This window comes from Gossypium hirsutum, chromosome D03, assembly GCF_007990345.1.
Source record: "Gossypium hirsutum isolate 1008001.06 chromosome D03, Gossypium_hirsutum_v2.1, whole genome shotgun sequence".
Lineage (NCBI taxonomy): Eukaryota > Viridiplantae > Streptophyta > Magnoliopsida > Malvales > Malvaceae > Gossypium > Gossypium hirsutum.
In genome coordinates, this window is record NC_053439.1 from 43,955,162 (window position 1) to 43,970,755 (window position 15,594).

The 15,594-nt window shown below is 32.8% G+C and overlaps 1 protein-coding gene across 4 annotated transcripts; it reads left to right on the forward strand.

Moving 5' to 3' along the window:
- Nucleotides 1–74: 74 nt before the first annotated feature.
- On the forward strand, nt 75–14,796 carry LOC107949602 (RNA pseudouridine synthase 7). Of its 4 annotated transcripts, none has more exons than XM_016884321.2 (12): nt 75–237; nt 351–394; nt 515–592; nt 1,091–1,191; nt 1,459–1,546; nt 1,735–1,813; nt 1,947–2,029; nt 2,358–2,423; nt 10,405–10,461; nt 11,703–11,828; nt 12,272–12,504; nt 14,505–14,796. In XM_016884321.2, exons 1-12 carry the CDS (start codon nt 117–119, stop codon nt 14,605–14,607), a joined length of 1,179 nt encoding a protein of 392 aa, XP_016739810.2. In that variant the 5' UTR covers nt 75–116; the 3' UTR covers nt 14,608–14,796. The 4 variants fall into 4 exon arrangements, with proteins under 4 accessions (XP_016739810.2, XP_016739811.2, XP_040946141.1 ...); XM_041090207.1 differs by having other exon boundaries at nt 102–237; nt 321–394; XM_016884322.2 differs by lacking the exon at nt 10,405–10,461.
- Nucleotides 14,797–15,594: the final 798 nt, after the last annotated feature.

The window sequence follows — 15,594 nt, forward strand, 5'->3', positions numbered from 1 at the left end:
GAAAGCGGTAGAAACGTCCTTGTCGTTACTGTATAAGTACGGCGTCGTTTCCAAGTCTCGTTTTGTCTACTTCTTGAGCATAGATAGATAATTCAAAAAACAATTCATCCGAAAAAATGAAAAGAGATAGAGACGAAGCAGAAGAAGGAAACGAAGAGAGAAACAAAAGGAAAATGGAGATTGTTTGGCAAACTCCTGCTCATCCTGCTCAGAAACAAGATTATGTTTTTCACAACGGTAAATTAAATGTTTCTTTTCATAAAAGAAATAACTTCTTTTATTATTATTATTATTATTATTATTAACCAAAAAAAGTTTAGAAGCTCAATTTTTTGGCGGGAATTTGACAGGGAAGCGCCATGTACGACCTTACTACTTTGAGTTCGTCTCTCATGTTAGTTTTCTTTCTTTTTCCTGATTTCAGTTGTTAGCAAGTTTTTTTAAAACCCCTAATTAAACCCTAATTCTGCTTATCTAATAAAAAAGTACGATTTTAATTGTTGATTTGGCACAGGTTAATAAACGATGGGAAGGTAAAACAATAGTGGATTTGTTCGCTCAAGAGTTCAGAGGTCGATCTAGAGATTACTATGTAAGTCATCACTCTTTCCCCTTTTTTTCTTTTGGGCTAAATCTTTGTTTGATTGGAAAGATGTAAAATAGAGAGCAGTGGAAGAATGGTTAATAATAATATATTTCCTTCATTGTTTTGGTACAAGGATGGAAAATAGAGAGAGATACAGGGTTAGAAGTGAAGTCGTAACTAGTAAATAAAATTGTTAATTTAAGTTACATGAATGATTCCTTTCATAATTGAAAGGATTGATTTGGGGAAAGGATATGTGAAAATTTATTCATTTTCTTTTCTTGTTCTTATTTTTCTCTTACCGAACACAATGGTAGTGATATCTTAGACTCTATAGTGTTGGTTAGTTTGTATTAATTAATTGAATTTGTGATTGCAATGTGTTGCAAGTTTCAAGAAACGAACTTTTTATAAACTTCTGGCAATTGCTTCCTTTACCTATAATTTGCACTTGTTTGAATATGTTTATATATTACGTTTTCTGTTATTGTGGAAATATTGTAGGTTAGTGCTGTCAAATGTGGACGGATACAAGTGGATGGAGAGAATATACCTGTTTCATACATAGTTAAACGATGCCAGAAGATTAGCCACTTCTTACATAGGTTCATCACATTTGCATCCAATGCCTGATCTAATGGAATTTCACTGAATTTTTAGAAGACAACACATTTTTTTGTGGGAATAATGTTTCGAAAAGCAGTTGGTTTTTGTTCATACATACATTGTTTGGAAAATCTTTTCATATTTTCTAATTTATTTTGACTTGTCTTTGTTTTTTTGTTTGCTCTGTTTAAATTAAGTTGTTTTTTGTGCTTCATGATTTCATTTTGAAGTTATGGAACTTGTAATTGATTTTCCCAAGGTTATAGGCATGAACCACCAGTGATGGCTTGGGATGTTGAAGTTCTTCAAAATGAACCTGATGTACTGACAGTTTGCAAACCTGCATCAGTTCCTGTAAGTCTTTGGTGAAGCAAACTTCTTTCAACTTTATGAGTTTGCATGATTGTTGGGGCATCTCAAATGTGCTTATTCATTAGATGAGGAGAGGAGGAACCTTTCTTCCTTTTATATCATATGATGTCAGTGACTATATGCCTTTATTTAATTTTATTGGAGTTGATTTTTTTCTAATATGTATGTAGGTACATCCATGTGGTCAATATCGTAAAAACACAGTTTTGGGTATTCTCCAAGCAGAGTATGGATTGGCTCCTTTGTATCGTATCCAAAACTAGCTCCATATGGCACAAAAATTTCATTGTAGACTATTATATTTTCTACATGCAAATCAATTCTGTTTGATAAAGTTCTAAAAGCAGAGGTTTCTACTTATTCCTTGACATTATCATGTTAGCCATTCATCGACTAGATCGTCTAGTCTCAGGACTGCTTATCATGGCCAAAAATCCAGCTAAAGCTGACAGTTTCAGGCAGCATGTAAGTCATCTACAATTATATATATGTTATGTATGTGTGTGTGTCTGTAGGCAAACGTTTTTGCAGTTTTTGTTACAACTATGTTGGTAATATGGAATTACAGACAATTGGCATGCATTACCATTTGATTGTCTATGTAAAATCATTTTAGCAATATGGCTGGATGTTGTGCTATATTGCATGATTTGGTAGAATGACACCTGGAACACTAGCTGTTCCATTTATCAAAGATAAAAATTTCGTTTCTTTATTGATATGCTTGATTTGGAAATTTGAAATTGTTTACCTTACTAAAATTTTCATTTTAATCTGAATGTGATGGTTGTAGATCGAAGCTGGACTAGTGCAGAAACAGTATGTTGCAAAGGTTGTTGGAGTGTTTCTGGATGCTGAGGTATACTTCTCGTTCAAGCCAGATGATTCACATAATTTGTGTTCAAATTTGAATCATTCTGCTTGTTCAAATTTGATCATGTCTTGTTACATCTATGTGTTTGGAATCTAGTTATGAGCAATGGATGGAAAATCACTCAAGCTCATTAGTTGAAACCTTTAGGACTAGTTAGAGAGCGACCCATATCTCTTTTATCAACATTTGTTTTATTATGTCCCTTTAAATAGAGATTACAATAAATAAACTATACCAAACTGAATAAAATCCTATCAAACACAACTATTTTAAGAGTCCTAAAACAACTTATTTTATTCTAAGAGTCGTATTATTACGCTTGTGATTTTGGGATTGATAGTCTAGCTGATCGAAGGTAAACTAAAACCTTTAGGACTCATTAAAGACGGACCTATATCTCTTGTTTAGGTTTTGATAAAATTAGATTTGCCTTTGGTTAATTGTCCATTCCTTCAAGCATATTTGATCAAACACCTGGGTTCTGTTATTAGCAAAACATTCATCCACATGCTTCTTGCATATTTGTTCCATCTTTGTTTGCATATACTCGAGCTACTTGCATATTTTTGGTCATCATTTTGTCGACCATTGTTTTGCCATTGTGGAGAATCATTGGCATTGAATACCAAAGTGTTACATTTGTGAGTTTGGATTGATAGTTGTGAATTAAGAAGAAAGAGAAGAAGAGAGAAGAAGAAATAGGAGATTGCCATGAGAGAGAAATATAAGGGATTGTATTTGAATTTTTAGCTTGATTATTCCCTCAAGCTTGGATAGGGGGTTTATATTGCAATAGAATGTACAAAAAAGTAATAAGCAAGATTACAATATATATTAGAATATATATTTCTAGATTTTACAACTATTCTAATATATTCTAATCCTTAAAATTACATCTATCATAATACTCTCCCTCAAGCTGTAGCGTATAGGTCATAGGCTCTTATATTGTTACATATATATTCAATTCGAGGCTTCCTGAGAGCCATAGTGAAAACATCTGCTAACTGTTCTTTTATCTTATAAAGAGGCAAGCTATTTTAATGTGTTTTGTTTTTTCATGAAACACTGGGTTTGAGGCAATGTGTAGTGTTTCTTGATCATCAAATATCAACTTCATTTGATTGATAGTTTCACATCCCAATTTCTGAAGGAGTTGTCTTAATCAAATAAGTTCACAAGGAACTAACTCAATATTTTCCTTCTGCTTTTCATCTTGCTACAACTTTTTGCTTTTTACTCTTTCTTGAAATTAGATTTCCTCCAAAAAGAACACACAATCTTGAAGTGGGCCCTCTATTTGAGAGTGATCTTCCCCGATCAACATTTGAGTATCCAACAATTTGTGTACTTCCCCAATCTTCAAAGAATAGGCCTTGTCTAGGAGCACCTTTGATATACTTGGGAATATGTATTGTTGCATCTTAATGACTGACATGAATCTTGAAGAAATTAAAAATAGGATAGGTACAGTGGGTGTTTACCTTCACGTAGAGTAATGGAAAGGTGAAGGTCACTTGGGGTTGGATTAGAAGACGAATACATTGGTAAAGGGGTTAGATTCGATGACGAAGACACTGGTATAGGACATGTATCACGAGTCTTTTTACATTTGGAATAAACTTGAGTAATTGGTGTCTTTGTTGGAACAATTGTTGAAGAATTAGAATTTCGTGGTTGATTTGTGATAGTGTAAATTTATCAATCATCTTCCTCCCCCTGTTTTGGAAGATTCGAAGGCATTTCTTCTTAAAAGGATAGCACTTGTTTTAAGAATGCAATATCGATAGACACCAAATACCTATTGAGATATGGACTATAACACCTGTACCCATTTTAAAGGTGAGAGTATCCCAGAAACACTTTTAACAATTTTGGATCCAACTTAATGACTTTAGGTCGAACATCTTGAACAAAATAGGTACTTTTGAAAATTCTTAGTTGCACTGGAAATAATGGTTTGGATGGAGATAGAACATTTTATGGGCTATCACCATCAAGTACGGAAGAAGGCATGCGATTGATCAGAAAGCAAGCTGTCAAAATAGCATCAGCCCAAAATTTTTTAGGAACTTTTGTTTGAAATAAAAGAGCTCTGGTTGTCTCTAGGAGATGTCTGTTCTTCCTTTTAGCAACACCATTTTGAGATGGCGTGTCAACACAAAAGGATTGACGAAGAATCCCATTTTTGGTCATAAAAGCCTCACATGAGTCAAAAAAGTATTTTGTAGCATAATTGTTGCGCAAAATCTAGACAGACACCACAAATTGAGTTCTTATCTCAGCCCAAAGTAGAAAAATGAGAAAATACCTTTGACCGATTTTTCATAAAATACATTCATGCCATTCGAGAATAATCATCCATAACAAAGTATCGAAATCCAAGTTTAGATACTACCGAACAAAGTCCCCAAACATTTGAGCGTACTAACTCAAAAGTGTAATTGGCTTGTTTGTTAGATCTCGGCTTAAAGGGTCTCCATCAGTGCTTTGCAAAGTGATATGCTTCACATTCCAACAATGGTAGGTTTTGAAATTATGGACATAACTTCAAAAAAGAAAGAGAAGGATGTCCCAACCGACTATGTGCTTCGATCGGAGAGAGAATAGTAGGACAAGCCACAGATCGAGGAGCCCACGAGTTGAAAATATAAAGACCATCAAATACATGTCGTTTACCAATATTGTGCTTCATCACAAGATCCTGTAAAAGGTAGTGATTGGGAAAAAAATGAGATGGTGCAATTTAGGTCACGAGTAAGTTCACTGATAGATATTAAATTAAAAGCGAGGTTAGGTGAATTTAATACCAATGATAAAGTGATGAATGAAGTTAGGTTAATACTACCAAAATCAACAACTTTATAGGTGGATACATTAACAATAGTGACAGGAGGTGAATTTTGTGATTGAAAGGTAGAGAAAAGGTTGGGAATTCCTGTCATATGATCTGTAGCTCCTGAATCAACTGTGCTACTAGGCCTAAATTTCCCTTTTCTACCTGAATCTACAAACAAAGCAAAGGACGCAATCATATAACGAAAGGCAGCAAAACTCGCAAAAAAACAATCTTAAAACAATTCTCGAAATGTTGAATAGGACCTAAAAAGTAGCCTCGAACCACCTCTGGTCATTAACTCAACCATTGGGCTTTGGTCGGAACCCTGAGTCGGCGTTGGAGTCAAAGTTTGGTGACCAGAGCACTCATTCGGCCCCATGTGCCAACACGTGGAAGGAAGGTGCTGCTATTTGGGTGGCATGTGAGCCCCACAAGCGGTGGTTCAAGCCATCAAAAACTATAGAATGCTTATTGAAGTGGTGGTGCTTTTCGTGCCGGCGGTGTAGACTAAAAGCCCCCTTAAAAATAACCTACGAAAAAATACCTAATCCCTTCGCAATTCAAGCAAAACATTGAAACATAAATCCGAATCGAAAAGCTCTAATGCCATGTTATCTGGAATAGAGAAAAGAAAATATAGGAGGATAAAATGGAGAGAAATTACTTGTATTTCATCTCTTTAGTTAGTGTGTTTATATACAGGTCTATTTAGGTTAAATAAAGAAAGAAAATAAATTTAAACCCCAAAATCAATCCTAAGAATCTGAAACAAAGATGATAGTATAAGGGATGAGTCACTTAGAACATACATTTGTTTTGTAACTGCAAGAGGATGTTAGAAGAAAGAGGATGACAAACCAGGTACAACCAAGGCGTGTAAGATGAGGATAAAATGGTTGTACTAAAACTCAATAGAATAAGGACTTTGGTTCTGCAAAATAGAGAAAAACATACAATTAATAAAATAGCCTACGATTAATAAAATATGGTCAAAAGCGCGTAAGTTAAGTATCCAAGGACCATAGGAGGAAGATTGTGTTAGACAAGCAAAATAATTACTTAGTTGAGCAATAGAAACCATAGAGGAAGCTTGTTGTTTCAAGGCTTGATATTGTAAATACTCATCATAGTTTGTCTCGGTTAATGTGATGGATTTGGGGTTTGGGGGTGCTTAGGTAGTTGGTAGTGGAAGAAGTCCATCTCTTTTAACTTGGCCTATATGGGTAGTAGGCTAATTTTTGCGAGGAGGCTGTTTATGTAAAGCCCAATAGGTGTCACGTGTGTGACCACTTGTCATTAAATGTGCAATGGGATTTGAATCCTTTGCTTTTCCGTTTTGATTACCTCTTTGCTGGCTCGTTTTCGATATGGCTAACATAGAGGATTTAGTTTTAACCTGGTTAGAGGAGATGTGAACTAGATGAGCAATCACATCTTCAAAAGTAGAAATTACTGGGCTAGTAAGAATTTGATCTTGGGCTAAGGCTATATTTGCTCGTAGACCTATCAAGGCAAGTACCTTGAAAATTTTCTCTATTGTTTTTTATCAGTAACTTCCTCAAAAAGAGCCATAAGAATGTTAAATTCTTCCAAGTTTCAACTTTATTGAAATAGTCATATCTTGTAGATTTTGTTGCAATGAGCAAGATCTAACACAATATGGTATATAAAGCCTTGGCCTTAACCTAGGCTTTATAACAAGTTTTGCAGGACCAAAACAATGTAACTTTGGCTTGAGACAATGTCGCTATAAGCTACATAGTTGTGCATCAAAGTTGACCCAGACATCTTTACTTTTCTCATAGTTTTTATTAGCATAATATTTCTAAAGGCTTAATGATATTATAAGCCCTTTACCTATTTCACAAATATCAATTAAGTCCTTCCAAATCTTTTGCACCCAATTGAGTTCTAAACCTCACAAAATTAATCAAACCAACAATTTGACTGACATTGACTGTTGGTGTCTAATGGAATTCCTGACATGGTCGTTAATGGCCATTGAGTCAACCAACGGATGCTGGTGTGGGAGTGCCATATTAGCAACTATTGTCATTACTACATTAACAAAAATAAAAAATTCAAAATATTTTAAAATAATTATTTAAAAATTTATGTCAAGATTTGAACCTAGATACCCATTTGTCTAGATTTATTCTATTTGGATGTAGTATTTTAAAAATTATAAAAATTATAAAAAAATTTATAAAAATTATCAAAACTTATAATATAATTTAAAAATTATAAAAATCATAAAAATTACAACACAAAGTACTAAGGTTTCATGCATGCCTTCAAGTATGGATTTTACCAAAATCCTAATCATAGATCCTTTAGATCAAGTTACCATCTTTCCTAGTCTTGATGCACTAAATGTTTGAATTTGTGATTTGCATTCTAAGACATGTGAAATATTTTTTGTTCTTTCAACTGTGGTTTCCCTTTCTATCATAATTTTTTTTATATGTTCTCAATAGATTCATTTTTTAGCCAATGTTAGGTTTGTCCAAATTGAGTATTGACAAAAGTTTTATAAATTTTGACCACCTCAATTTATATTAATAATTAAAAAATTAATTATAAAATTTTAAAAAAATGTTCTTTTTATTTTTAAAATTTTAATGTTTTTTTATAATATTTAACAAGTTCTATTAATTTTTTAATTATTAATGATTTTTATATTTTTATAAATCTTTTATGATCTTTTATAATTTTGAAGAAACTACATCCAAACAGAATGAATTGGACAAATGGGTGTCCAAATTCAAATGAACTTGGATAATTATTTGTTCTGATTCATTCTAGACTTAAAATTTTTAAATAATTTTTATTTTTTGAATTTTTTATTTTAGCTAACATGGTAGTGCCATGTCAGCATTTGTTGGTAGACTCAATGGCTATTAACTAGCACATTGGTAATTCTGTTAGAAACTGCCGGTTAGCGTCAGTCAAAAGGTTGGTTTGGTTTGGTCATTCTTGTAAGTTCAATGGCTCAATTGGGTGCAAATGGTTTGGAGAGACTTGATTGATTTTTTCAAAATAGTCTACGGGCCTATGATACCATTAAGTCCTTTCTAAATGATCTCTGTACTGTTGTCCCATAAACCCCAACTCAGTAAAAGCAGCCTAAGAAATATAGTTATTACTATCTTGTAGTTGGTAATAGTGACAGCATGTGAACCAAAAATAGAGAAGGGAGGTTTGATAGAACATGAATTGAAATTTCAATCATGTTGAGAGAATTAAGAAATACCAAAATATAAAGAAAGGTAGAATTCCAAATTGAATGTATCACTAGTGTCGAAATGACTAGGCATGAGGTCAGAATATGGTGTTCGAAAAATGGTGGCCAAAAATGAGTCCACATGCCAGCATGTTGGGAGTGAAAAATGGTGGCCGGAAATGAATCCAGCCTTAGGTTATATAAGAGGAATTTCCGCCTTGAGCGCGCCTAGCGCCCTTGACAACATTGGCGTGTAGCTGACACACGTGCTTCTAATGATATTTGACCAGATGGCTTGTAGTTGGCCCTTTTAATGGAAAGGGTAGTCAGAAGAAATGGGTTCTAATACCATGTGAATTAAGAAGAAAGAGAAATGATAAGAAGAAATAGGACGTGAGAGAGAAAGGAATAGTAAAGAGAAATAGAAGGGGTTGAATTTCAATATTTTAGCTTGATCTTTCCCTCAAGCTGGGATGGGGTTTTAGATTGTAATAAAATGTATAAAAAAAGGAATAAGTAAGATAATAGCTTATATTACAATCTATAATTTCTAGATTTTACTGCAATTCTAATCTATTCTAACCCTTAAAAATTATGTCTTATAACAATAGTTCAGTTCATCAAAGGAAGATTGAAACTTTTAAGACTTGTCAAGAGACATCCAAATTTCTTTTTAGGGTTTTGATAAAAAGATAACTTGCCTTTGTTTTATTAATTTCCCCCTTTTAAATAGAGATTATGGTAATTCAATAAAGTAAATAAAGATGAAGTCTTAAAAATCTCAAAAACCACTTGCTTAAAATAGTTTGGCATGTTTCTAATGTTTTTGAGTTTGTCAAAATCCGTTTCAAATTGTTTTAAACTTGTTTTTATGAATAAGGTTTGATCTTGCTTGATCCCTCATAATGTTGAAATTGAACAAGGAGAAAGGTTTTAACTTGTTTTTACTTATTTTTACCCTCGAGATTGGTCCCTAGAGTCAAAATTCGTAAAAACAAGTTTAAAAGAACTCAAAACAGATTGTGACCAACTTATAAACATTAAAACATGTCTAACTACTTTAAACAAGTGTTTTTGAGATTTTATAAGACTTGGAAATATTTTACAAGATTTTTTTTTTAAATTTTCATAAAATGGTTTAAGGTGAAATTTATAGTCTTAATTTAAATATTGTTATTTCGAAAGCTTGGTTGATCAAAAGTAACACTCCCCCCTTATCATAATAAAAATTTTAGAGAAATTTACCTTTAGCAAACTCCTAATTCATTTAGATATTTTCAACTTATAACACCCTCCTCAACAAAGTAATCCGTATGAAGAATATTTTTCAAAGCTTTTGCAACACTTAAGCGACTCTTAAAATAGTTTGATATGCTTCTAATGTTGGAGTACTTTCTTTAAGATTTGCCTTTATTCAATTTGACATGCTTTTTTTAATTATTGTAATATCTATTCAGAGGGACGATGAATAAAACAAAAGCAAGTCAAATTTTTAATTGGGGAGATCTTTTATAGTAGATTATAGATTTTTATTATTTTTAAATTTTTTATAATTATAAAATTTAATTATTAGAATCATGACCAAATTAATAAAGTGTATAAACGTTAGGGTTAAATTTGTTGAATTTTTAGAATTAGGATTAAATTCAAATAATGTTTAAAATATTAGAGGCTAAATAGGTCTTTCTGATGAATCCTAAAGGTTTTTGGCTCTTTTTGACGAGTTTGAGTGGTTTTCCCGTTCATCACCCTTGACTCAATCCCAAATTCACAGACGTAACAAAGTTTTATTGAGATCTGGTGTGACAGTAAATTAATATCAGTAGTTGTTAAATATTTCTGCACTGTCCTCTCATGATGTGCAAAATGTTCCCGTTTGACCCTGTAAAGGTTTTCTTTTTTAGCAAGTTGTTGATGCCAACATAGATTACAATGCTAGAGAGGGAAGGAGCACTGCAGAGGTGTGTTTTTTCTACATGTTCTAATGGGATTATTATTGTGTTTGTGTTTCCTCCAGACTAGAGTTGTCCCAAAGGCCCGCCTAAAAACTGGGAGGATTTGGGCAAAAATATAGGCCCGAAAAATGGACTTGGGCAAAAATAAAGCCAATTTAGAAAATGGGTCAGCCCTCGAGTAAAGGTTCTTTTGGCGTAGCCAAAATTTGCAGTAAAAAGAGCCCTGTTGTTTTCCCACTTTTTGTCACTGTTTTGCTGCCATTTTACTATTATGTTTGCTATTGTTTTGTTGTTAATGTTTGGATATTATATAACACTTGTTTTGTTGTTATCTCTCTACTATTTTAGTGGCATTTGCTTGTTAAGTTGTACTTATCTTAGTGTTATTATTCAAGTATAAAGATTTTTTTAATCTATTTTCAATTTGTTGGGAAACAGTTATTTTAATATTTTTAGTGTATTTGGTGTATTATATATTTTTTAAATTTTTATATGAAAAAATAAAATTTTAAAAAATTAATATGGGCGGATTGGGTCGGGCCTGAGTTTTAGTATTTTTATTCAAGCTTGGGCAAAATTTTATGCCCATTTTTTTGGCCCGGGCCTATCAATTGGGCCTAAAACTTTGTTAGGGTCCGGCCCAGCCCATAGACAACTCTACTCCAGACATATATGATTATAGTAGATGTAAACCATGTGTAAGATAAGAGGAAGATACATAAGATAAGAGGAAAATACAAAGGAAAATAAGATCGGTTTTCTTATAAATGTGACTTATATATTTACTGCAAACTGATACATTACACTTCACTCCTTTCTCTCTTTATTGATGATTTGCATACTAGATATATTCATGGCCATGAAAGACGCAAAATGTTTGGCGTTTAATACATGTTCAAAACTAAATGCTGCCCCTTTTATTGATTTTCCTTAAATGGCACTGTAGTGCCATAATTCCTTTTTTTTTGTGTGTGTTTAATATTCTGTTTGACTTAATTATAGTGGCATTTCTCATTATTGTTAATCAAAGTCATTTGCTTTGAACGACTCAATAAGGCTGTAGGTGATCCATAAATCTTTGAACTCTAATTATGTAGGAATCTCTCCTTTCCTAAGGCTGGAAAATTCGTGAGGTTTCCGAGGAAGTTTCTTATCCATTAGTTTATTATCTGATTAGAAATTTACCCAATTAAATGAAAGTGGTTCGCTGCTGTACTGAATCATAGAGAGTCTTCCTTTTTATGCAGGTTGGCATCTCTAATGGTGATACTACCTTGAAGGGAAAGGCTGCTTGTACAAAGTTTACTAGGATTAGCACCAATGGGATTCATAGCATTGTCTTGTGTGAACCAGTTACCGGCCGAACTCATCAAGTAAGATTAATGAACAGAAAACAATAGGAAACTTTTTTAACACGGTTAAAGGAGACGTTCGTAATTGTTCTAGTGGAATGCGGATACTTTTGGACACGCCTCTTTGGACACGAAACCATACTTTCTAGGTCACTTCTAAAATTATGTTTTATTCTGTTCACAATTGGCTTTTAATGTTTAAACTGTTTTCAGTGACTGTGTGTCTTGGAAGGGATCTTACTTTTATGTCTTTGACAATCTAGAAAATAGTTTGTATTTGTGAATGCCATAGTGAACTTATTTTGCATTTATGTCTTCTTCTGGATGAGTAATACATATGTCGTATTATCAAGGTTTTGTTAGTTAGGAACACTTGAAGGTTCCATCATATTTTTCTAAATAATTTTGCATTTTGTCATTTCGAATAACGGCATATTTTTGTGACTAAAGTTTTCGGTTTGTAGATTCGTGTGCATTTGCAGTGTACAGGTCATCCAATAGCCAATGACATGCTTTATCTTTCGGACGATGTTGTTAATCGCTCTACGTTAGGAACAACTGCTGATAGAGCTGCAGCTCTTTCTGGAGGTTCTCCTGAAACCAGTTGTGAGAGTCATAAGGAAGAATACAAGTACTGTAGTGAAGATTTCAGCATCGATCCTATGTGTACGCACTGTCCTAATTTAGCTCCAAACGGGTAAGACGTTTCTGATTGTTCATTATAATTATCCCATTCTCATTGCAGCCCCATCTATGCTTGTCAATGATGCATTAGTCGTAATCTTATATTTGAAAAATTGGTTACACAAAATGACATATGCTGCTTCGTACTGTTTCTTTTCCTCCATGTGATGACACCATAAAACGTCTGTGCGAATCATTGGGTGATGTCGGACAGAATCTTTGTTTGGTCCATAACTGTGTCAAAAATATTCTTCAGTGCACTTCTTATTCCCTTTGACTACAATGTGTACAAAATTCAACATGGGCGGTTATTCATTCTGACAATTAGGTGATAAAATAACATGGGCGGTCATTCTATTGTCCATAGTTCTATGTTTTTTTTTGTAAGAACTTGGTAAACTAAAAAAATTAGAGGAATAAGGTAAGTTTTTGATTATTCAGAAAAGTACATAGTTTTTCTTTGTCCAACTGTGACCAGCGGGATTAATAAAAAAATGATATGTGACCGTCCACTTTAAACAATTTCTGATTCCACCCTATCACATGGCTGGATCAAAATGATTAAAGTAAATAGAAATTGGGGCAGCTAAAGTATTACACGTGAAGGGTAAAAGAGATTTAGAAGTGAAATATATTGGTCAAATTTTTGTTTTAATCCTTTTAATGTTTAAATTTGATATTTAATCTCAATGCTTTAATTTATCACTTCTAGCAAATTTTCGAATTAGTTTATCAAAGTAAATTAATTCGATCCTTTTATCATTATTTTAACATTATGAAGGATCAAATTTAATTTGACCATTATATTCCACTTCTAACATAATTTATGGTCAATTTTTTATTTTAATACTTATATAATGTTAAAATTATGATAATTATGATAAGTATAATGATTAAATCTCAAATTTAAGCCTACTAAAAGGATTAAAATAAAAATATGACAAATATATTCCACTTCTAAATTTCTTTTACCCTTCACGCATTCCAGTTTACCTGCCCCTGTTTCTATTTACTTCCATCACTTTGATTCCGTCGTCTGATAGTGGAATAAGAGTTTTTTTTTCAGTGGATTGACACATGTCAATTTTTTTATTAGTCATGCCATTTGATGTGGTGGAATCACTGACGAAGTCTAACCTATTTTTTTAGATAGTCAAAAAGTTGCCCTATTTCTCCTAGTAAATTTTAAATTTACTATAATTTTATATATATATATAAAAAACCATGGTTCTGGGTTTTTTTTTTAACGTGTATATAGAAAATGAAAGTTGAAAAAAGATGGGGAAAGAATCTTCAGCCAATTCAAACCATTTACTCTTATTGAATTTCATATGCATGATTAACTGTTCTCCATTTATTATTCATTTAACTTAAAAAAAATTGTTCCTCACTAGAACAGCATAAACCTTAATTTTCTTTTTTAGTCTTTGATTTTATTAAGTAGGGTAGAAAGCCAGAATTGAAGGCAAGCTTCAAAAACCAGTATTGCTTGTGTCTTGTGATCTAAGATTCGTACTTTAAACAGCAATAACTATTCACTTACTTGCCAGTCTATTACCTTATTATTGTAGGAGAGTAGTAAGGTAGTGGATTAAGTTGGTGAATGTGATTTGTTTCATTCAAATCATTCTTTTTTAGGGTGCTACTTGCTGTTAATGTAGAATGAGGTTGGTTTCAATGGAGCCTTAACTAGTCAACTTGGGTCCTGCCTCAATGTCAAGGTTGTTTAGCCTTAACTATCATTCTTGTTTAAATCTGAATCATGGTTAATAAAAGTTAGGTTGTGTTTTTACCAAAGCACATTTGAGATACTAGGGACAGGACGTGCTTGAGACCAGCTTTTTTATTTATTTGTAGCATCCTACTTATAATCATGTCCAAATATAGGTCCAGCATTAGTGTTAGATATGATTACTTTAAATATTATATTACCTCCAACTTGATATGTTTCCAAGTACGGAATCCAATAGCTGGACTTTCAACCATCTCTGACTGTTATGGTCTCTACGACAGGTATGATGGGCATGAAGAAGGATTATGGCTACACTGTGTGCGTTACACTGGACCGGAATGGGTTTACGAATGCCCATATCCTGACTGGGCATCACTCACTTAATTTCACTCTTCTTTATATATTTCCGAGAAAATGCGGTGCCGTGCCAACCATTCTTGTAATTTTCTGAAAGACAATTCATTTTGAAAATTTGTTGTAGTAATTGAAGATGATTCAGTTTCTAACTGCGAATGTACAACCTATTTGTTATCATTCAAATGCTGATATGTATTTCATAAAATTACATGCCGAGTTGAAGCTTCTTTCACTTATATCATTTTTTAATGGACATCAAGAGGCACAACCTTTAGTATTTATATATAGATTATGGTACAGGATTTTATTATAAAAAAATTGTAATGTTAAAATCGTGTTAGATTTTATATGAAAAGAATTTGTTTCCAAAATAATATTTATTGTTTTATAAAAATAAAAGCTTTTTATGATTGGGTTGGATAGTTGAAACAGTAATTATGGTTAATATGTTAATATATGGGAGAATATAAACTTTAGATGGCGACAAAAGTTGAGTGCATGTGGTTTTAAATTTGTGCACTTTTTAATGATTGAATAAAAAGACGATGAAAGTCATTAGCGTAAGTGATGTCATGGAGTGCAGCTGGGGTGGGGCGCCTTAAATGAATCAAATTTCAGATATAAAGAAAACGACTTTGTTGCATTGTTTTTTGGTTCTGGGTGATCCAAACAGGCAGCACAGGAATGGACTTCACCTACAATGCCACTGAGAAACACTACCTTTTGCTCATCTTATCATTGCTAAAGAACTAATAATAAAAGCTTTTCACTTATTTCTACACTATAAACCGCGCAAGCTATTGGATTCACCCAACAAGTTGAGTTTAAGTACCTTAATCTCTTTTTTATTAACTAATATTATAAATCTCAATTTGAACTCCAACTCAAATCTAAAGTTTAAAAGCGAAACATAAATAACCTATTCCAATTTTGAATGAAAATCGAACTTGTTTTGGTTTGAAGTTGACCCTAGCTCGTTCTAACTTTTATGTCAATCATGTATCAAAGTATCAA

Coding starts and splice junctions, on each gene's coding strand:
- LOC107949602 (XM_041090207.1), top strand. CDS start 117: ATGAAAAGAGATAGAGACGAAGCAGAAGAAGGAAACGAAGAGAGAAAC. Junction 238..320: donor AGATTATGTTTTTCACAACG/GTAAATTAAATG, acceptor AAAAAAGTTTAG/AAGCTCAATTTTTTGGCGGG. Junction 593..1,090: donor GTCGATCTAGAGATTACTAT/GTAAGTCATCAC, acceptor GAAATATTGTAG/GTTAGTGCTGTCAAATGTGG.